Consider the following 23,472-nt stretch of genomic DNA (forward strand, 5'->3'; position numbering starts at 1 on the left):
ATGGTGATACCAAGCCGTTGCCCTCTGGTAGTCATCAGCTGTTGTGATGCCAAAAGTGAAAGCTGAGGAGAGGTCTCAGGTACCCTCTTCATAGTTTGAGTACTTCTGTAGCTTAAAAATGTTAGAAAATTCTGTGAAATACTGAGAAAAACATTTAAAAGGCACCAAACTTTTCAGCTGGCTCTTAGTATCTCTAGATCCTCACCCTTCTACTTCTGCAGTCCCAGTATGTTCAGGTTGTTTCCTTGCCTTTTCCGTGTGTTTGGTGTATCAGAAAGCTTTTCCTGACAGAAAATCAGAAGCCGAAACGCTATTTTGGTCACTTATTGTAGCTAACTGGCAGACATGAGATCTCTTCTTGTTTTTTGTGTTGTTTTTTTTTTTCCAGTGTCAAGGTGTGCTGTCCCAGCAGAAAAGCTGGCAGAGCCCACCTGCTGTGGAGGTCTCTGAGAAAGTCTATGTGTGGTGAAACCCTGTATCTGTTGCTAAAGGTCAGACGTCTAATTCTGGAGAGCCATACATCAATCCGAACTGAAATGCAGTCCCATCATCCATGATGGATACCACTTGTGCTGACAAGTCTCATTTGCAACGAGCCTCCTCTTGATACATGTTCAAGGGAGGAAGAATTGTTCTCTTGCTACGTTCGTGGAGGCTCTAGTCAGGTGTGTGGCAGTGACTTTGAGTTATGAGGGAAATGAAGATGCTTTCCAGCCTTTCCTCCCTTTTGGCCTGGCTGTGGGCACTGCAGAAATCAGAAGCCTGATGAATAGACAGGCAGTCCTCCTGCATATTCTCTCTCCCATGCGTGCACACCTGTGTGTGGACATGTTCACTCTTTGGTGGTTTCGATAGTGATATATGCGAGCATCTAAAGGAAACCTACTGCTTTGGCAGGGTAAGAAGGTCTCCTGAGCAGGGCTTCTTCCCCATATTCTCTGTATTTAGAAGCTCAGGAGTAGTTGTGCTGTGTGTTCTACAAATGGGATGTCATCACTGCTTCTGGATATGGACAGGGTCCTAACAATTAATATCCTTAAGATTAATTTCCCTGAAGTGTAATCTGATCATTAAAGAAAAACTTAAGTACAGTCACAATTTTGTAGACTGTATTGTAACTGGGGTTGTTACAGTTGCTGCATGTTCATACATTATGATTATACTTTACACTGTACTTAATTTTAAATAGTGAATTGAGATAAACAGAATTCATAAGCCTTAACTCTACCATCCATCTCTAGGCAATGTTTCAGATCCCTTAGCACGGGTTTTATTGCCTGTCACCCTGCTGAACTCTTTTGCCTTTGTCTTTCAGCCTTGTCTTGCTCTCCAAATTCTTGGATGCAGGCTCAGAAGAGAAGGGGCAGTGCAGGGGAAGGTCTGTCTCTGCCCTGGCTGCTCCTTCACAGGACCACCTCCATCCTCTCCAGTCCTGAGCTGCAGCAACCATATGCAACGTATTTGCCCTGTGCAAATGCTTGTATTTGCCCCGTGGTAGGAAATCTCATTATAAAGAATTAACAACAAAGTGTTAACAGAAATTCACGTAACCATCCAAACAGACCCCAGTGACACCTGGCCCCTTCTGAACATCCTCTGGTTTCTTAGCGTTATTGCCAACACCCTTTGCATCAGAAAGAGAGGAGGCTTGGTCATGGAGGGACAGGCAGGAGAGCCAGTGTGCTCAGGAACTGAAAAGGTAAAAATTAACCTGTCTGGTTACATTGCAGAAAATAATTGAGGAGTTAAATGGTAAAGCGGGAACTTGGTTTTAAAGATCAATTTAGTAATCTGAAGTGTTAGAAATGTTTAAAGAACTGTATAAAAGATGATGTGCTTCAGAATGATTTTACAGTACAAATTAATCCATTTGCTTTCTGCCGTCTTTAATTGAGCCACAAGTAACTTTATTTTTACAAAGCTGCTTCTTGAGCTTAGTGCCCTCCTTGAACGTTTCACAGATACCTGTGTGAGAGATTCCAGAGCAAGCTGGCAAGGCTCAGCTGCTCCGCTGCAGTTTTACCTGCTGTGGGTCCTCCTGCTCTCCAGTGCTGGGCTGTGCATTTCCTTCCCCTCCCTTGTGCTGTTAGCAGTGGTCATCAGGCTCTGCAGCGGGACAGCTCAGGGAATTCAACTGCCAGAAAACGTTTTCCTGTTTTGTTTTGTCCTTCCTCTTGCTACGTTGCTCCTAGTTCAGAGTTTTCTGAACGTGACTCCTTGTGTAATCAGGCAATTGATGGCACAGGGGAGTACCAGTGCCTAACTTTGATTGGTCTAAATTCTTTTGGAAGCCTGATTTACAACTGAAACAGAAAACTGCAAAATAACATATTTTGAGTGTCATAAAATGTTACGGAAAGAAAGTTGTTACAGAAGAAATCAACTGCCTTTGCAAATACAAGAGCAGCTGGGCACTTTGCTGGTTTATGCTGTGTTGGAGGCTGTGCTTCGTTTTATTTGTACAGGGAGGGCAATAAAGACTCCATAGGTGGATGAGCTGAGCTGTCGTCTGCCTGCCCCAGGAGGTGCGGGGTGCCTGCCTCCATATCTGCAAGTGTTAAGAAATTAGTTTTTCAAGGAGGAAGAACTTGCATTAGCGAATTTCTTACCGTCTAGGTATCGTAAGGTGTGGAAAGCTGAGGTTTCTTGGTGTCACAGGTATGCAGCGTCCTTTCTGATACGCAAGTTCTGTGTTTTCTCTTCCAATATTCTTACGATGCATTAGTCTGATAGGCCAGGCAATTCTCATCCTGTGTTGCCAAATTAATTTTGGCTGGGACTGCAAATAGTCTGCATAAATTTCATTGAGGGCTTCAGAATTCTGCAAGAAGAGCTCTTCCTTGCTCTTATTTTGGTTATTTTCTCATTGTCCTATGTTTCTTTTCTCTTGATGCAGAGTGTCCTGTCCAAAACAGCAATGTCAGCATAGGGCACTTTCTAATCTCTACAAGCAGTTTGTTGTTCTGAAAAGTCCACAGATACAATAAATCCACTACACTTGTTTAGATCTCTAATTTCCCACTTCTGTATGTTTTTTTCATTTGTTATGGGTCTTTGGGAACGGAAGGCACCACTTCCATACCCAACGCAATTTCAAAATGCCTGCCTAATGCGGTGTAGCGCAAAATCTTTCAAAGTCATTGGGGGTGGTATTTCCTGTACAAACTGTAATTAATGGAAAATTGCCAATGTTCTTTAGGATTGCCAGCATCCTCATGATTGCTCTGACCTGGGAGGCAGCATGCCATTCAATGTTACCAGTCTGGTTTGAAGGTGTCACCAGCTAGACCTTTTACCACTCTGACTCTTGTCTGTTCTATTTGCTGTTTCTTTTTTCCCTGCATTTTTTCTGTCTTGGTCATGGTTTTGTTTAATTTATTATTGTTGAAAAGTCCAGTACTTCTGTATTATTCTCATTAATACTTGCGTTTTTGTCATACACAGTCTTTGGTTCCTTATACTAACACCCAAAGCACATCACTCAGGACTTAGGACAGTTGTGTTTGGCTCTATGTTAGTCGTGTCCTGAATACTTAATTTTGCTTTTTCCTCATTTTCATGGTTACTTCAGCCATGACCTGCCTTTATTCATCAGAAAAGAAATCAGCTTGATCATTACTTTGTCACTCTGACCCTGATGTTAGCCATGACTTGAGCAAGGGCTTGGACTAATGACATCCAGAGGTTCCTCAGCTTAAATAATTCTGTGATTAATTGCATCTCTGACTTCAACATTTTCAGGCATAAAATGCAGTTGATATAGGATAAATAATTACTGAGCAACTTTTTTTTTTTTTTCATGAAAAGTAGAAAACGAAGGAAAATTGTACTTGGTGGAGAAGAAAGCTGATGCAAGGAGCGTGACGCTTATATTTGAGATAAGGCTACCCTGTCTATGCAAGCACATTTAACTGCTCTCTGAGTAATACCCTGAATATATTGTTTCAGTTTCAAGTTTCAAGTCAACATTCAAATTACTTATTTTTTTTTAAGAAATCTCAAATGTGAAAGTAATGTAATACACTGAAAGATTCTTTGCTTTCCCGCATTTTTGAATGATGCATGGATTTTTCGCTTCCAAGGAACAAGAGGGAAATACTGAGCAAGTTTCTAGACACAGAATTTGGAAGTCTGTGTCTGCACATGGATTTCTTTTTTTCCCATTACAATTCTCTTCACTGCCTTTTCTAAGTTTTTCTTTATTAGTTTTTAAACCAGTGTGACTTGAATATTCTTTCTCCATCTCTCCTCCTCCCCCCTCTTCTTTCCCATATGCATCACTAATATTTTTTTAAAGCAGGCTTTGTGCAAACACTTAGTGAAGCAGCTGATATATAGGAGAATGTTTAAAGTGTGTATAATTTATAGCAAAAGATCATCATTAAAAATTTAATTTCCCACGCAATATTATGAGATCTTGCTGCTCAACAACCTTAATTCTGCAGTGGAAGAGTGTTTTAGATTACTTCTAGCTTGTGTTTTATTGTATGGTTGGATGTAAGTGATTATGAATTATATAATATCAGAGCAGGAACTTCATATAAGTCATCTGGCTTTGATTGTTACTAAAAATAATTCCTTTGTGTGTGTTGTCGTAGAAGATAAAAAGTCATATTTGACACCTGCATTTTTATGTTCCTACCACGGTTGTAGAAGCAACATTTTCTTTTGTTTCTATGGCATTTGTGTTTTCAATGCACATTTTACGAAGCTGATGTCTTACAAAACTGTGTCATGTGGCTACAGCTGTCTTTTTATTTGCAAATGTTAGTGATAAAACTACAAGCAGAAGTTGCATTTGTTTCCTAAGCACCATGGCAAAGTATACACACAGTAATATTTGGGTTAAGATTTTAATCTAGGAACGTCAGGTTTCCTACAGTCAGCATTCAGTGTCTCTGATTTTCACGTATCTTGCATATTTTTCACATGATATGGGACACTCCGCATCCTGTTAGTCAAATAGCTGCTTTTCAAGCAAGGCTGTTGGCAGTGTTTGCTATCATGGACCTGGCTGGCCAGAAGATTTCATTCTGAGGGGACGATGATTTGGTACTACGAGGAGTGGCGTATATAGAGAGAGCCCTTCCACAAAGCCTGTGGGGACTGGAAAATCAGTTTTCTGTTCGTTCTTCCCATCAAGACCGTACTCCCAGTCTGCTGAAAGCATGTTCAGGTAAAATGAGGTAACTGATGGGGGCCATGGACAGCTTATACTCCTCAGAAGCAGTGGGCGGCTCTTCTTCTGTCTTGGACATGTAGCTGTCTGTATTTGCAGGTAGGAAACAAGTGGGCCACAGGCTCCGATAGTGTCAGTAGAAAACAAATACTCTTCACAATCCTTCTTCTCTCTTCTGTCCCTCCCTGTTCTTTCTGTGCTTTAATAATGATTTCAGTATCATTTGATAGGTGTTCGCCTTATTCGTGGATTATCTGCCATCTTCTTCCATGTTCTTACCTTGTCTCCTGAAGAGGGCTTTCCTGAGGTAGCTTTGGAAAGGGCTGTTTTCTGTTCTCTTCTCCACAGTTAACATTTCCTGAGAAGCTTACCGCTGTTGCTTCCAGCGTAGCAGCCAAGGAGGTGTGATGGTTGGCTCGAGAAGATAAATCTTTGGAGAGGCTGTTGTCTTTTTTGCTGCACATAAAAAGATCTAGATTGTCAAACGTCTGTAATCAGATCTGAGAACAAATTCCTTGTCCAAAATCACCCTTTAGTCCTGGCTGCTTCAAGTAAGACATACTAGCATTAGGCTGTTCTTATTAAAAACAAGAAAACATCTATAAAAAGATGTATGCTTGTTTATTTTCTGCTTCCTTTATCATTTTGTACTTTCCTTGTTTTCTTCATTCCCAATTCTCTGTGATACGGATTGCATTTGTAATACTGTCACACCTAATAAAGTGAGTCTCTGATTGGAATTTCTGGCGAGACAATAGTAATGCTTGGTACTGTTTTTAATTAAAAAATAATTTATATATACTGTGTGCGTGCTTGCGGATCATGAGTTTAATCGTGAACACCGATTTGTGCCAATCTTGTTAGCATTGATGGAACTACCAGGGTTAGTTCAACCTGTTTGGACATGATGAATTTTCCCTCTTACAAATTCCTGCGTAATGAGTTTTTAAGGAATCAAATCTGAATGATAGTCTTCAGTTTGTTTTGCAGGTACTGTGATTAAATAGTAACAATTTATTTGTGTAGTCTTTCTGCTTCTGATTTCCAACTTGTGGTCTTCAATCCTTGCGATTCTTGGGTTAGTTTAAGTAGACTTTTGACAGGTGGCTAGTAAATCAACTTAGTATCAGAAGGCCCACATTTATAGTAGAGGTTTTTCACCTCCACTGGACTATTTCTAAGAATCAGCAAACTGAAAAAACCTTTGGAGGCACTGCTTTTCGGAATGTCTTGTATACCACATCAGCTCTTTGATGCTGTGCTTCTCACGACACCCTCTGGGTGTGATCTCTCACGCATCTGTGCAGTTTCCTTGCACCTCAGCTTCTGCCACCTGGGTATCCCCAAAACCTGAATGTCTGCTGTTTGCCAGGGTTGTGCAGTGAGCTCACAGGTACCAGAACCTGTCCTTTATTGCTCTGGCTCCTTGACCACATCTGGTGGAAAAAGCAGATGATACAGTGATCCTGTGAATTAACCTGATTTCTTACTCTATGTCCTTGGATAGATTTCTGCAGTATTACTACCTTATGCGTCTTTATAAGTTGCTCCCTGCAGCCAGACTTCATAAAACTCAGACTCAGACCCAGCCAGATTTCATATGCTTCAGGGCTAGGCATATTTTATAGTCTAGCATACAGAGTTGTGAAGGCTAAATGGACTTAAAGAATTTAAAATGGAAAAAAAAAAGTTGCAAGTATAAGCATCTTTTGTGTTTGCAAAGGGCAAATCCTGCATGTTTTCATAGCAAGATTGTCACTGGGCTATTCAAGCAGAAGGAACAAAAGTTTCGAGTCTTTGAGATGTTTTAACCGTTTTTGAAATATCTTGGAAGTGTAATGAAATGGTTGCTTTTGAGCAGAGAATTTGTATCAAATTATACCATGGAGAAATACTCTTTTCTGTGTAGGTTGTCAGTCTGTTAGTGGGAATCTATGTGTTACAATTGGACGTGAGATTTTGCCAGTGTAAGAATTGCTGATGTAAAGTGATCTTTAAGATCATGAGCTTATTCACATGAAAAACAAGAAAGAAAACAGGTCTGCTGTTGGCATCATCAGTATTAACACTAATGGCACAAAAATATTACCTGAGTAGTTATATTTAACTACTGCAGCTCTTTAAGTTTCACCTTGAATGTGTTGATTGCTTCCTTCTGTTTGTGGTGCATTTAAAGCCTTGGGTAGTCCAAGGCTAGCACCGCGAAGGGGTCGCAATTAGGAAACCTTTCAGTGGGATTTCATGGCCTGGTAAGAGCAGTAACATAGAAAGAGGCTTTTGGTTTTCAGGGGATAACAAATAATTCTCATCATGTCAGACCGAGGAATATCAGTGGGTCGGGAGTGCTGGTTCGTGCCCAGGGATGTGTCAGTGAGCCTGTTCGCATCTGCCTGTGGTGCTGCCTAAATTAGCATGAGAGTGGTTGTCCTGGGCCCTGTGGGTTTCTCATGGCCTGGAGACACTTCCCACTTCATGGCTGCCAGCACTGCCATCACAGGCAACTGCACAGCAGGGAAGACCACAGGGCAGAGTCACTTAAAATAATGCTAGGCCCCAAATGCTTGCTTTTGTTAAGAACTGGTGATATAATGTACTTGCTAAAGTCGCTTTTTGAGATAAATAGCTATTTTTAAAGAAAAGTATGACTTGCACATCGAAAATGTATTGCAGAAGTAAGATTTCATCACTGATGGTTATCGCTCAGCTGCTGCCGTGCGTGTTTGTCCTCACCGAGGACCTCCCCATTTTTCTTCCTGTCAGAGAAGCGCCTGCCTGAAAGGTGCCAGGTTGGCGTTTCAGGCTGAGTCAGAAGTCGCACTTGCAGGTTCTCTAATAGATTTTGGAAGCTGCTGAATAACCCTGGAATGTCATTTAGTGTCATCCTTCAACAAAGAGGTGACGTCCTTGAGTAAATGACTGCAACCAAAGATGTCACGGCCCTGCTCAGGGAGCAGCGCGATCTGCGCAGCTGGCGCCAGGCGCGCAGTCACAAAGGCAGCAGCACCTTCGTTAGCACCTCTGGGTGTGGTAACACGGTCACAGGAACAGGAGTGACCGTAGTGACTGCCTTTGGAGCTGAAAATTGGTGGATGAGTTCACACACTTGTTCTTAAGTTGCAGCAAGGCAGTGAAACGCGCTAACTCACTGCTGGTGTCAGAGCTGGGAGGCCTTCGGCAGTAATGGAAGCCCACTGTGCTCGGTGCCTGTAATGGCTTAATGCATGCCTTGCAGTCGGTGTTTCAGCTGGGAGGGACAAGTGCCTGTCATCGTTTGCCTGTCCCATCATTTGATTTCATGCGATTCCTCGTGCTGTCACTGGGAAATACCTCAGGAACCGTCTGTGGCTTGTCAGGGAACCAAACGGGAGGGCATTTGGACAAGGAGGGGTGTTTGCAAAGGATCGGGAATTTCATATCATGACACCTGGTTCAAAACAGGGATGGTGTTTCTGACTGGTTTAAGCTGACCTTGGTTATTCTAACCAGCTTTTAAGCAGGAGACTTTCTCCAGCAATCTGTAGTCATGCTTGGAATATTGTAACATGGAGCCTCACTCAGGCATCCTGTTTTCTAAAATAATCCTTAGGAAGGGATGCTAAAAGACGTATTCTTCTGCTCTTTCTGTGGCTGACCAGTACAGAAAGGTTCAGTCCACTTGTTGGCAGCGAGCGTTGTTCTGACTCAGACCGAGGGGATGCGGCTGCAGCTTTAGCACAGCTCCTTGAAACTCAGAAGAGGGAAAAATGTCTCTTTAACGTAGTAAGAAGCCCTAATTGAGCAGTGTATAAAATTGTTTTGTATAAGTTAATATAACAGTAATGGCCCTACAGTATTTTCTTTTTTTTTTTTTCTTAACATCTATTTAAAGCCTAATTTCTAATTCTTGTATATATTTTTAACTTTCCCACAGATATGCACTTATTTGGCCATTATCCAGCTCATGATGATTTCTATCTTGTAGTGTGCAATATCTGCAATCAGGTAGTCAAGCCACAGGTTTTCCAGTCACACTGCGGTAAGTGAATGTTTTCTTTCCTGAATTACAGTGCCAAACCAGAGTATGGTTCTCTTAAGAATCCTTGCATACAATCGTGACAGAGGCATTGCAGATACTTGTCCAGTTATCTTGTGTTATTTCCACAGAAAATATCAGGAATGCCTTCAATAGGCATGTTTCCTGTAAAGAAGGAAGTTAAATTAGTTGTTCTAGAAGCTGGGCTTTTCAAGTTGAACTTGTTATACTAAATTAACCTACTACAATAAATAAATCCTGTTAGTTAGATACTAGCTAGCCTAAAGCTGTTATATTATAACATTGGATTGTCTTTTATCAAAGTGGCACAGTGAGTGATACTGATTGATGTTAACCAGAACTTGGATGTTATGATGGATTGTTTTCTGATGGGATTTATATGTAGGAACTTACAGGATTTGTTTTTATATCTCTTATATGGTTTAATTTTTGAAATAATTGTCATGTTGCATCACATTAGTTAAGATTCTGTTGAAAGTTGTTCATTTGAGAAACCAGAAATGTGCAGATATTTATTTCTCAATTAGTATGACAATTAGATAATTTTTATTTTGTTTATTTGTAAGCAAAACTGCTTTAAGTAGAAATTTTTGTTATTTGAGAGTAGTTTGTTAATCAATAATCTCTGAAAAACTTCATCTCAAGGTCTGGTTTATTTATTATTTATCTGGTGGTTTATTTGTTATTTGTCCAGTGTTTTGTTCCTGGCTTTTGTTTTTTAAAGGATTGAAAAATGTGACTGGAATGACTAGATTTGCTTGAAGTTTTAAAATTTTTTCTTCTTAAAATTCAGTTTAATCAAATTGATTTGAAGGTGATTGCAAAATAATGAATGGGAGCTAGTACTGAGGATGGTATCAGTGAAATACATTGATGGGAAAAAAAAAAAAAAAGAACCAGCAAAGTTTGCCTTGACTACGAACAACAAATAGATTTCATAAATCCTGTGTCCCTTTCTGTCTTCTTGACAGCAAAGCAACTCAGTAAGTGGAAAATGTAAAAGTGTATTTACTTTGAAGGAGAGATTAACAAAGTATTACCTTGGGTTTGTACAGATGGACTGCTGACAACCAACCAGTAGCAAGTGTGTTCATGTTCAAAAGCAGTCATACAACTCACTGGTACCTTTGGTCCAGACTGAAATAACTGTGAAAAAACACTAATAAGGGAATACAGCTTTTAGCATCCACTGAGTAATTTATGATCTGAGAGAGTATTTCTATGAAAAAGATGTTCTAAATTAATTGGAGGGGTAGGATGCTAATTACAGGGTTTTGGCAAGTAGTCCTGTGTGGGTTTTTTATGTTTTTTGTTTACAAAATTTGCTTCTTGCTCTTATATGCGGTTTCTTCTTTTCCAGCTTCAGGTATCTTATGGTTCTTTTGGTGATAGCAGAAAAGTTTCTCTGTGTGTGCTGATACTTACAGTGGGTACCATAAGCATTGGTGCATTATACAGGGGTGTATGACAGAACAGAAGATAAATGCTGCTGAATTTCTGACCCATAGCTATTGACAATGCTGTGCTGTAGCCTTCGGTAGTTGTGCTCTGTCCTGGATGTGACCACCTGGCCTGGAGAGTGGTATGAAAGCTGGTCCTGTTTTCACGTAGGAGCCATGTAAAACTCCTGCAAGAAGTGTAAAGTGAGATGCTGGATTAGTGTTTTGAATTCTTTATCTTAATGTCCAAGTTTGGTACAGGGTAGCATAGCCAAAACAACCATTCTGTGAACTCGGCTAGACAGAGCAGAGGTGGAAGAACTTGCTGGTGATACGTCCTTTAAATGAGATTGAGGATACTGAAGAGCTGTAAAAGGATATTGTAAAACTGAACAGCTGGACAAAATGGTATTTTTTATAGATGAAAGTGAAGTAATCCTTGTTGGAAGGAACTTTTTGAGCTCTCTGGAATTAACCAATTAACATCAGCATTAGTGTGTTGCTTGTGAACTGCAGAGATCCTGTGAGTCACTGCCCTTTTTTCTTTTTTTCTCTTTTCTCCATTATTCCATTATTTATGCAATCCCTTTTACTTCATCACAATCCTGTTACACTGAACAACCGAGAGTTAAATTCTGAACTACTTGATTTAAGAACCTAAGGTTAATAAAGACTTTTAAAAAGTCTGCATTAAAAGAAATGGAGCATACTGAAAATAATTGAACAGAGGTGTTGCCCCTTGAAGATTGTACTTAATACACTTAACAAACTGATGTAGGCAGACTTATTTCAGGGAAGGTATTCTAGATTATTGCTGGAAGGCCTGGAGAAGAGCTTTAAATACGTATTTTTCATATATGTATGTGTATACGTATATATATTTGTTATATATATACATATATATATATATGCATTGTTTTAAAGAAAAAACAGAAAAGGTGATGTACTAAACCTATATAAAAAGTTTTAGAAGAGAGAAGTGTTCTTGGAGGTCTTAGTAATAATTGCAAAACAATGATTTTTTTCCAAAAAAATTTATTGCTGAAAGTACTACAGGTTGTGTTACTGGCACACATTGGCTAACATACAATCATTTTGATATGAAATGAGTAAGATTAAAAGAAGAGCTAGACGTGTATCTTATTAATCAAATTTTGTTTAATTAATTAGGTCATGCAGCAGTATACCTGTAAATTCAGTGACAGAGAAGAGCTCAGTCAGTAGACTTTGAGGTTATTTTAGACTGCCCTATTTACTGTAAAACGCATTATTTTACATGTCTTGAATTGCAGCTTTAAAGTTGAAACGAAGACAATGAAATGAGGCAGAGTTAGAAGCCAGCACTGGTGGTTTTTTTGGCTCTTGAAGGCTGCATCCTGGGGAGCCTTTATTGCTATTGACAAGGACTAGTAGAGATTTATCCCAGAATCTCCTGCAAAGTGTGGTTTGTTGCTAATATCCCTGGTAAGATCCAGTGCTTATTCTCTCAGTAAGGATTCAGATCCATGCCAGACATGTGCTTTATGTCTCTAGGTTCTCTGCATTGTAAGTTGAAGGTCTTGGCTTTGGAGCAACACTGGAATGCTTACTTTAGTGAACATTTGGGCTGTGGTACACTTCTCTTGAGTCCTTGATGGCATTTGCCTTTCTCCAGAGTGTAAGTCGACCCAGTGGTTCATTTGTCTCTAATTTCAGACATGTGGCAGCCATCCTCGATGGCACTGGGAAGTTGTGAAGATTGTAGAAGCAGATGTTGTTGTTTAACTTTTAAGGGTTTGCTTCCTGGACTATTGAGCAGAAAAAGACAAAAATCTGCTTGTGGTTCAGGCTTTTAAAAACGAGAAGCAGTGCATCATACAGCCTCAGACATGTAGAAATTAGAAAGGTAAAATAAGAGATCTGGTTGATTAGAGGACTGACTTGTTGATCTTGACAGTCTTTGTAATGAACCCAGCATAAAGCTTGGCATTGCGAAGCAAGAGATCTCTCCAAGCCTCTAAGGGAAGTGCTGAGCTATTAAGAGCAGTTTCAGGTCCTTACATCTGTGGGATAAACATTTGCATCCATTTATGAGGATTAAACCATTCATGTTCATATGGTGTAAGTCCAACTGAAAGAGCTACTTGCTGTTATAGGCTGCTGGGTAGGAAATATAAATCAAATAATTTCTGGAGGTCGCTCAGTACTATTGTACACTCTGAAAATAATATATCACCATGTCATCAACAATAGGATTGGAATGGTGTTGTTTGCTTCTGAGTCCAGTTCTTTTCAGTAACTTGTTGCAGTGCAACAATATCTTAGGTTTCTGTTTGTTTGTTTAATATGCGAACATGCAGTTGTTTTGTTTCTCTATAAACTACTTTGAAATGAGGCATCAGCCTAGTTAGATGGCTCGCAGCATGTCTAAGTATATTGGCATGTGGGGAATTTTTGTTTAGAGACTGTTTGTTCTCAAACGCTGACCTCAGTGAAGATGTAGAGCGCTTTTTGGGACACTGGAAGTGTAGTGTTTTAGTATCCCTGAAGTACCACAGTGTCCTTGGTATTTGTTTTTTGTTTGTTTTCTCCGATATATCTGTTTTCTGGAAGATTTTTAGGGTAGCAGCCTGTGCTGAGCTGTCTGCCGTAGACTATCACAGAACTTAAGAGAAGAAGTATCTGGTATTTGTTGAGATGGGACCCGTACCATTTCCCAGGAGATGTTTCTATTTTGTTAGTTGCACTCAGAGCAAAGATTGATATTCTTATACTGCATTACCCTTTACCAGAATAAAGAGCATCAGATACAGTTCTGGTTGCTTTTTTCAGAAAGGTTCCATACAATCATAGGCTTGCTAACTTTGGTCTTTTCCTGTTGAAAAGAAAACCTCTTACAAAAGGTAGCTCTGGAGCAGCAGAGAGCTTGTCAAAACATCTGGAGTTCCTCTTTTAATATGAGGAAACAAATTAATGTGTTTAAAAAGTGTTAAAAGTAAAGGGGGGGGGGAGGGGGGGGCGGGCATGAATTAGCCAAGCTAAATAGCGAAGCTTGGTTTAAACAATCACTGCAGTATAATCATCAAGGAAAGTTTCCAAACATACTCTGGAATGATTTCAAAAAAATGAGGAGGGTATTTTCATGAGCCGAATAGCTAAGACCCCTATTTGATGAAGTAGTAACGTATAGAGGAGAAAACGTTTGTTTTGTCAAGGAAAAATGAATGTGAAGATCTCCTCCTCTGTTCACTTCTCTTTTGCAGGTTCGTTGCTGCCTTTCCTTCTTGTCTCTAAGGTTGTTTTTTTTGTAGGCTTCTGATTAAGAAGTGAGAATTCTTATCCCTTAAAAAAGAAAAAAGCTGCCCTTAATTTTCATTACTTCTGCATTATAAATCCTTGGGTCGACATATTCATGTCCTCGTGAAAGGAGGAAAAGGATATTTCCTTTTATCCTTCTATTGGGCTGTTTAAGCACCATTTAAAAGACAAACAAGCTTGCAAGTACTGAAGTACAGGAGAATATAAATAAATTATTTTCCCTTCCAGATCATAATTATTTTCTAAGAGAGGTTATATACTTTGAATTACTCAGACTAGCTATTTTACATTGTAATAGCTCTGTGTTACAATTTAATGAACCGCGATTAAAGAAAAGCAGGCTGAGCTTCCAGTGTGAACAATTTGCTTTCTTACCACGAACTGGAACATCACTAGCTGGCATCTTTTCTTGCATAAGGATTTCGATATGGGTATCACTGTCACGTTTGATGGATTACTCTCAGCTTTGATATTATTTCAATTATTCAATGGCTTGCTTTTTACAAAATACGCCTGTTTGGGGTTTTGTAATTGTTAATATTTTATCCACTGCATTTGACCTTTTATCAGGGGAGCGTTCTTGTGCCCTTCAAGGGCAATGGCATTTTCAGTAATTCTCCTTCTGTTGCTGGGATTTTCTTTTTTCACAGCCTTGTCAAAACTTGTTATATGGTATCGCTGCTCATCAAATAACTTTGGGGCTGTCACACAGTGAGGTTTCACTGCAGAAGAGAACTACAATAATGAAAATTACTCTCACCCCCCTTGCTTTTTGTTAAATATGGCAACAGTTGTTTAATGTTAGCAGCTGGACTGGCAAGAATCCAATTTTTTTTTTTTCTTTTGAGGGGATGGGAGAGAAGAAATTAAATATTTTGTATGTACTGTATTCATACACTTAACTTGACCTGTGCAATTGCCTAGGATACACACATTTTGTCTGTATCTTTCATTTCTGTTGCTTTATATTGGAACCCCCTGGTAGCTACAAGCATGTAAAAATTCTCTCTAGCTTTACCGTCTTTCTATCAGAAATCTTAAGACCAAATTGCAGCCAGTGACCTAACTGTTTCCTGTCCATGGTGAAAATATGAGCTCTAGTTCCTGCAATGGTACTTGCAGGTGATGTAGGTTGGTCCTGACTCCATCGTTGCAAGTTCTGTGGGCCCAGCATAGCGGCAGTCTCTGAAATTGAGGCCATGAGCCATTTTCTGCACCATTCCTGCAGAATTTAAATAGCACATTGTTGCCTGGACAATCCAGATAGGGTGGATGTTACCCTTGCAGAAGCAAAACTAAAACAGCACTCTTCTGAATTCAGCTCTTTCCCTACATACTCTTGGAGTGCTGTATTTTTAGACCGTCAGAGCAATTCTTGGGATTCTGAATAGGTGCAGAAATGGAAAATCTGTCTTGGAGAGAACAGCTCTGTATCCTGACTGCTGATAGACTCTGGCCAGATTCAGAGAAGTACTTAAGTGCGTAAAAGCTAAAATGAAATTTTAACGTGTAATTCAAATCAAGAAGTAAATGAAAATCTTTCTTAGCTGCTTGTATGCATGAGGGTGTTGGTCACCTCAGTATTGGCTCCTGTGTTCGGCCAGAACTGCAGACAGCTTGGGTTGGGTTTTTTTGGATGTACCCTAGAGAGAGCTCCGTGAAAGAGGCATTGGCAAGGCCATGTTCATTCAAGAATAACAAAACAAAACAAAATCCTGCCTTCTCTGTAATAACTTGGCCAGGAAGCAAGAGATTTGGATTTAGTAGCCTTATCGCCTAGGAGCTATTCTCTCATCCTCCACCTCTTAGGAGAAGAGAATGTCCTAACCAGCAGATGCATCATAAGCCAGACTAAAGCAAGAGCAACAAACGCATTTTGTGTTGGAGATGTATCACACAAAGTAAACTTGAATGTAGAGAGTAACACTCAGCTCCAAGGGATGGACTGTGGCAGGGACTGAAAGATGCACAGCTGATGCTCAGAGCAACGGCAAACGTGGTGTCTTCACTTTGCAGGTTGCTGAGAGCTGCTGGAGGCTGGAAGGAGTTTGTCATGTTTTCTTCTCTTAGTCTAGCTTGCGAATTTAAAGTGGAGCTGTGTTCAGACTGGCTGACCTGCTCGCTTAGAAACAAGTAGCACAGTATTTTATGGGGCTTTTTAAATATGTATTTTCTACCATCACTCCACTGCTTAAACTGCTGTCTTGTTTGTTGTTACTAATTCATGACCAGTGACAGAGCCTAAAACAGCCCATAGATATATGGATATCTATAAATCCGTCTGAACTCTGTTTCTGATATATATCTATATACAAATAGATATATAGATACAATGTAGAGAGAGATAGGGTCAATGAGTAGCATAAGTGGGAAGCTCACAACTGCCCATGGAAAACTTAGATGCTTCAAAAATTTGCCCTCGGTCAATGCATCAATAATTGACAATTCCTTCATTCAAAAGATTCTTTGAATGAGATAGCAGGAACGTTTTGGCAGGGTTGAACTCTCAAGGGACTGCACTCTGGGGAGCAGGATTTATTCAGCAGAAGACACTCAGCAGTGAGCAGCATGTATACAGTTGTTATTTAGCATAGTAATTTTTCCCCTCCGCCCCTTACCTGTGTATGAAATTGAAAAATCTGAGGCTAAAACATCGATCAGTCATCTTTTCCCTAACTTTCTCTGTTTTGCCTTTACAGTGCCTTGATTGTGCTGTAATTTTGCAGTGCTGATCTTTAAGTCTACAGAGGAAGCAGACTGACAGAGCTGGGCTTTTCAGTGCCCTGGAAGTGTATTGTTCTAGTTTACACCTAAGCTAATTTATAACAATAGCAATTCTCTTTCGCATAGCGTATTCATTGGTAATATTTGTTTAGTGAGCCCTTACATGTTTTTTTAACCTGCAAGCAAATTGTGCTAAATGATACCGTGCATACTCGAAGCGGGTGGTGTTGTCATGGCATTGATGGGAGATGTGTATCGCTTGTAATTTCTTTCAGTCGAGATTTTAATAGAGACGTAGTTTTAAATAGTAACCAATAAGGATTTCTTTTAAGGAGTGTCCATTTATAGAGCTCAGCTGTTGAAGGTTGACTGTAGCATTAGGCTTAAGTTTAATCTCCTACATACTATAATTTACAGGGCTGAGTATAGGGCCTCTTCCTTCCAACTGCCTCACTGCTGGAGGGCTGGGGCTGTGGTAGTGAGGCAGAGGGAAGAGGTGCGGTGAAAACTTAACATCATAACCTGTAAAAACCTGACAAAATTAGAAATGGGACTGTTTGTGCTAGAGCTCTCCATAGCATGCCTTCCCTGGGCTGAATTAAGTAGATGTCTCCCATCTTAGAGAAAGAATGCAGGGTTGGTGTTTTACAAGCTTTATAATTCTCTGCTTGGAAGCGTTTTGCTGAGTAAAAGATAAGCAAGAACAAATCCTTTTTTATATCAAGTTGTGATGTACTGTCCAGAAGGTACAGTTGATGTGGAATCCAACTTTGCCACAGGCCCAGATCTGAAATCCTTGCTTCTTTGCTGTATTCAAAAGTACAGAAGTTCCAAGAGCAGCTCTCTTCCCTCTGTTATCTCTTTATGTATCCTGCTTGTGATCAGGCAAGAAAAATGTGGTGGGGTTTTTGGGTGTGGTTGTTTTTTGGTAGTACTACGTTCAGATGCGTTGTACTCAGTGTGTCTCACAGAAGGTAATTAACGTTGGGATTAGTCACTACCCAATGCTATAAGTCCCATCTCAGTCCTGTTGAAGTCATTCCTGCGTATGGGCCTGCCCATCGACAATGACTTCTCACAGTTGCCTAAACATTTTAGGTATAGTTAATTTTCTAACTCTTCTATGCATTTATAGTATGTTATCTTTAGCAATTTCTCGCAAAGCATAGATTTAGCGACTTCTTGCTCTTCATCTACTCAAAGCTGTACCAGAAAGCTGCCTCAAAACACTGATTCTTTTGTCCATTGCTTCTTCCCAAAGGAAACAGCAGCAGTTTTGGGGCAGTGCCCTCTCTAGCAGCCGACCACCTCCTGTGCCACAAGCTGGGTGAGGTGGGGGGCAGGAGGGGTTGAAGATCAGTGCTGGAGAGCCAGGGCTGGAGGAGGCCGGAGCACCTGGAGGCCAGCTCCAGCCCACACATCTGCCCCGATCAGGCTGCTGTGGTGAACAGAAGGCAAGCAGGAACATCAGTCTCTTACTTATCCAGAAATACCACTTCTGATGGTCCGAAATTCCACTTTCTGCTGCCACTTCCATGGCCTCTTCTAACACCTACAGGCCGCCTGGGGTGCAGCGTGGAAGACCAAAGTCCTTTGGCATGCCGGAGGGCTATAGGATAGACCCTGTCCTTTTGCAGAGAGGTGCAACAGAGAGCAATTGAAATAAGTATGGAGCTGAGGTTCGAGAGCTTTTGTTGTTTTTGTTTGTTTTTTAAGTTGGAAGTAGTTATGCTAAATGCCTTTCATGAATAAATGAATTTATTCTGTATTTTACAAAATGCTCTATTTTTTAGTAGAGGAAAATGTCAGCTATTGATAAACCAGCTAGTACAAGGCTTGCAAATCTACTTCAGATACTTTCTCCACAATGCTCAGTAATAATATTTATCCCAGATAAATTCTTCTGAATTTTTAAAGTATTTCTTCTTCTTTATTTCAACATGATTTTTATTTCCCTCCAGTGTGCAAACATGTTTATCACAGCTGCATGTTTAAAATCTAAATGTTCTGTTCGTTTCACTGTGTACTAGTAGTATACAGCGTCTTGGTACCTGACTAGTGCCAAATCTATTCAAAACATTTTGTTTCCATGCATAAAATACTGTACTTAAAATTCTCATCATTTCAACTATAGCTGAAGCTCTTCTGTGTGTTTCCCATTTCACAATCCTGTAGTGATTCATGTAATTATCTTAATAGCTTAATGCTATTCTATTTAACTAGTGGTGTTAATGTAATAATTGTCATATTAAAATCTAAAAATATTGAATTAGACCTTCTTCTAAAATACACTTTATCACTACAGATAGGTTAGAAACACAGTAAGATTCTGGTTTTAAAATAAAATTGTTAAATTCATCTAGATAGAGTAATTAATTAAATTCTACGAGACACAATGAGAGAACTGTTTGAAATACATTAGGTGAATGATGAGGGGCAACTTGTTCACCTCACTAGGTGTGTAGTTTGATTTGGAGTCGATTTTTAATGCTCAAATTAGCTTCCTGCACCAAGAGCTACCTATTGTTAAGATGCCTAAATAAAATTTAGGAAATCTGCCTCGTTAGCTATTTATGCTTGTGAGACTAGTGTTGCTGTTAACCAGAAACGTTTCCCTTGACTGGTGTTCTGGGAAATAACAGATTTTTCCCCCCTTTTTTTTTGGACAGACTTCTGGTATCCGAGAAAATAATCTTTTATCATGCTTAGCATCTGCTCTGCATCTAGTGAAGTATAACTAATACCATACTTCCATAAAATATCAAGCCTTGCATATGAGAAATACGTCTAACGCTAGTGCTAATCTATCATTATTTTATACTCCTGCTTCCATTTTATTCCCTGGGAATAAATCGTGTGCTGTGTAGGGTTATTCTTTCCATGTGTCTATTATTGGTGTTGCGGTTTGCTAATTACATAACTAGAAAATTATTATTTTTTTTAATCGTGTTTTAGGCTTGAGATTGACTGAAAAATTGCTTTGTTTTAAAATCCAGTTTGCTGGGAGAAGGATTGGCAGGGAGGAGTCTCATTTTTTGGTGCAGCTTTTACCTCAAAATACTGAAGCAGGAATACATCTGTGCAAGCTGAAACACGGGCCAGGAATTGGCCAACAATACAGAAAAGGTTTATGTAGATTATACTTGCTCGGATAGATTTAGTTTGTGTTTGCTGATCGGGTTGCACGAAGCGTGCGGTCCAGCGCATCCTCGCGTGTACTTCCAGCTTTCTCACCCTGGCAGGACTACCCGGGGATGTCCAGATGAGTCTGGAGACAAGTGTTTCTCGTTCTGTGACTCTAGGTAGATGACTATCAGTAAAAATGGTGCTTTCGAACTTGGCTAGGACGACAAAGGATTAGTTTGCAGCGTAAGTAAACCTTTTCATTGCTGTCTAACGCCAGATGCATTCAGAGGGAATGCTGAATTGAGCAGCAAAGCTTTTCAGCATTTTCACATGGGCAGGAAAGGCATAGTCAGACCCAGACACTGCTGCAGAGAACAGCACGGTGCAGAACAGCATGTTTTCAGTAGCAGGGTTGTGAGGGTTTTTTTGCTGTCCATTAACTAAAAACGTGTGTGAAGCCATCGCAGCCTTGGTGCAGGAACTAGCTGTAATAGAAGAGTTTGTACTCGACCGAAAATAGTTCTGTAGAAGTTGAAATCCTACAGTTTTGTATCAGTGCAGATAGTTTGGGTCTGAATCACCGAAGAACAGGATAGCCTTTCATTCAGCAACCTGGCGTGCAGCATACCTTCCTGGGAGATGGAAACACAGTAAGATGAGGAGGGAAATTCTGTAAAAAAGAATTGAACTTAGCAAAGACCGGTGTCTGTCACTGCGCTGCCAAACAATTTTGTTGACCCATTGCTTTTTGAACATAATGGAGACTTAACAGCTTAGGGTCCTGTGGAAAGGATTCTCAACACTTGGCAGTCCACTGTGTGAAGTACCTCCCTTTTTTTGTTTTGAACTTGTTGTCCGACAGCGAACACTCATTTCCTGTCCACCTTCATAATGAGTGTGTAGCGTAACCCTCCTCTGTCATCGCTTTTCTAGTTTGACAAGTCTGCATCTGTTTAATTGTCACTCCTATAGAGACCATCCCTGTCCTCACTGTGTGTTTTTGTACCTTACCCAGCTCTTTTAAACCAATTTTGAAAGGGAAGCAGTGGTGTCGTGCTGCGTTCCTTGCATAACATTTGACCACCACAGATCATTGAGATTAATTTCTATTACAAGACCAGTACCTCATTATTCTGTACTAATAATTCAGAGACCGTCATTTTGTATATAAAGATTGTTTTTTTCTTCCATATTCTTTCACTTTACATTTCTCTACATTGAATCTCATTTACTAGTTTATTACTCCGTTCAGCAACATTAGGTCTTTCTGCAATCTGCTGATTTTCATCTTTAGTTCTCTGAGTAATTAAATACCAAAGATCTTGTTTGCTGGCTAACCACCTTCTTCTCTGGATATGTTGGATAGGTCCGGCCTTAATACAGCCCCATGTTGCATGCCACTGGTGAAATTCTTGCCTAGAAAACTGATTGTTTTCACCTCTTTGCCTTGTAGGTAGTTACCTAGCCTTCGGGTGGAGGGGTTGAATGCTCCTTCCTCTCCCCCGACAGCTACCTTTCCTCTAGGAAACGCAAATACATGGTTTCCTTTAACTTATAAGCTTAAATAGTCCGTGTTAATTGGATTTCTCCTATCCACGCTTTCATTTATGCCTTCCAGTACGTTTGTGACTCATAACTCTTAACAAACTCCATTGACTTTTCCCCAGTATATCATACTTATCTGTACGTGTGCTAATTTGGTTCCTTATAGTTTCTACCATTCTGACCTGAACATGTTTCAGACCTGCTGCTGTCGGCTTATTTGTGCCCTGCCAAGCGTTGATGGTACTTTCTGATCTTCAGCTACAAGGTGGTTTTCAGCGAGAGGCTTTGCTTGTGGGTTAATAACTCAAAAACCGCGTCCGCAGGTTCTGGAGAGCTCCTGGGTGACTGCAGACGGCCTGGCTCTGCCAACCTGCTCTGCAGCCGGCTTGCCCGTCCTTCAGCTGGAGATGGGATCTCAGTCCTTTGTTTTATTCCATAAAACAAAACCTTCTGGAAAAAAAAAAATCTGGAATAAATACTAGGGAGTAATTTATTGCCACTTAATGGGTAGACACATTTGAGAAAAAATAAGTTGTTTTTTTTCTCCAGCTTGCCAAAGAAGAAAACACACAGGTTTTTTGTGTTAAAAAGACTAAAAGAGTATAACTAATTTTTCTCTCATTTTCATAACAAAATAAATGTCATGCTGAGAGAGGCAGAGTGTTCCACTTGGCCTGAGTTGAAATCTCTTGTAGGAGACTGAAGTAAAAACAGAGGAAATAAAGGACAACCTTTTCAAAATGATTTCTGTTCCCTTACCCAGTAGTTTGGAGATCAGAACAGTTATGTGCGATGTGGGACACCCGATTTACCCTATTCTTCCCTAATCTGGGGGGACTGGAATCAAGAGCATCTTAAGCAGGCCACCTAGTGTCGGTGGGAGTTTGCGATCACTCAGCCAGACTGCGTTCTCATCTGGGGAATGAAATGCTGATGGGAGCGGGATTTATCTCATCTCCCAGGGAGTGCCCTAACCACCGTGCTTGAGAGCCTTTGCCTGTTTCTCTGATTGAGTGTTTCATATGGAAAAGAAATGGAAGGAAACGAGGGAGGCTCTGAATTACCTGCTGCCTGAGGGACCGAGTCCCCCTGTGTGGGAAGGCACAAGTTCAGGACCACTCTGATTTCTTCTGTCCTATCAAAGTTTTTATTTTGAATAAAGCTACCATGTAGCTGTTGAACAGAGCAAGGAAGAGCCCTTCACTAGCTTTGACAAATAAGATCCAGCGTATGGTTCAGGAAATGTGTTTATAAAAAGTGAAATAATTTCAGCAGGAGGAAGGGAGAACAAATATCTGAGCCCCCTTGGCAATAGTTTGTCCTCTTCCGCAGGGTGAAATATTTGGGTTCAAATCCATTATGGCAGAAAGGGGAGTGCTTTCATCAGGGAAGCAGTCCTCTAACTGGGGTTCATCACCTTCCTGATGTTTAGAGCCATTTAAATGGCCTTTTAATAAAAATAATAATAATAAAAAGTTGGAAATATTTTGATCAGTCAGAATTTTAAAAGCAAAGCACTCTCTGAACCAACCCAAAATTGCTGGTCTGTAAGAAAAATAAAGCCAGTCAGAGAATTGTAAATGGATATTTGAGGGGAAAAAAAATCCATAGTGGTATCAGCTCCTGTCCGTATTGGATCAGTGATAGCTACTGACGTGTCCTGCATATAAAGTGATGTTGAGGGCGGTGAGGATGCTCAGCCAGCAGTTATCAGGGTTTGGTTGGCTGATAAAGGCTCAGCGTTCCCTCGCGGTGCGGTCTGTGCCACTGCTGGGTGCAGAGATCTATGGCTGTGTGTGCACCGGGGTGAATATTCTCAAGTGCACGATGTGCTAATAGCCCTGCTGTCCTGTAACTCTTGCTCTGTCAAGATCAGGTGTTTTTCTTGCTGAGGTAGAACGGGGAAGAAAAATAAATAAAAAATAAATAAATAAAATAGTGTTTTCCCCCCAGAGTAGCGGAAGGACATACCCAAGAACATAACGCACAGCCCCAGGGGTGCTGTTCACATGTCCTTGCATGGAGTCCTGAAAGTCACGAGAACCTCACCCGTGTCTATTTGTCAGTCTTGGGAAGATCTGCAATGCTTTGGGTTTTCTTCTACTGCTCCACAAGCCTTACCTGGCGTG

The 23,472-nt window shown here is 40.4% G+C and overlaps 1 protein-coding gene across 5 annotated transcripts in view; it reads left to right on the forward strand.

Annotated features, from left to right (window-relative positions):
• Positions 1-23,472, forward strand: part of ATXN7L1 (ataxin 7 like 1) — a 114,504-nt gene that overhangs the window by 30,584 nt on the left and 60,448 nt on the right. For 4 of the 5 annotated variants that reach the window (XM_068669783.1, XM_068669785.1, XM_068669784.1 and 1 more), the window contains exon 3: positions 9,090-9,194. The exons of the other annotated variant lie outside the window; for it this stretch is intronic. In XM_068669783.1, coding sequence (XP_068525884.1) covers positions 9,090-9,194 — 105 coding nt within the window. The remainder of the gene's footprint in view (positions 1-9,089; positions 9,195-23,472) is intronic. 5 annotated transcript variants of the gene reach the window in all.

The sequence above is a fragment of the Anas acuta genome, chromosome 1, assembly GCF_963932015.1.
Source record: "Anas acuta chromosome 1, bAnaAcu1.1, whole genome shotgun sequence".
In the NCBI taxonomy this organism is placed as follows: Eukaryota; Metazoa; Chordata; class Aves; order Anseriformes; family Anatidae; genus Anas; species Anas acuta.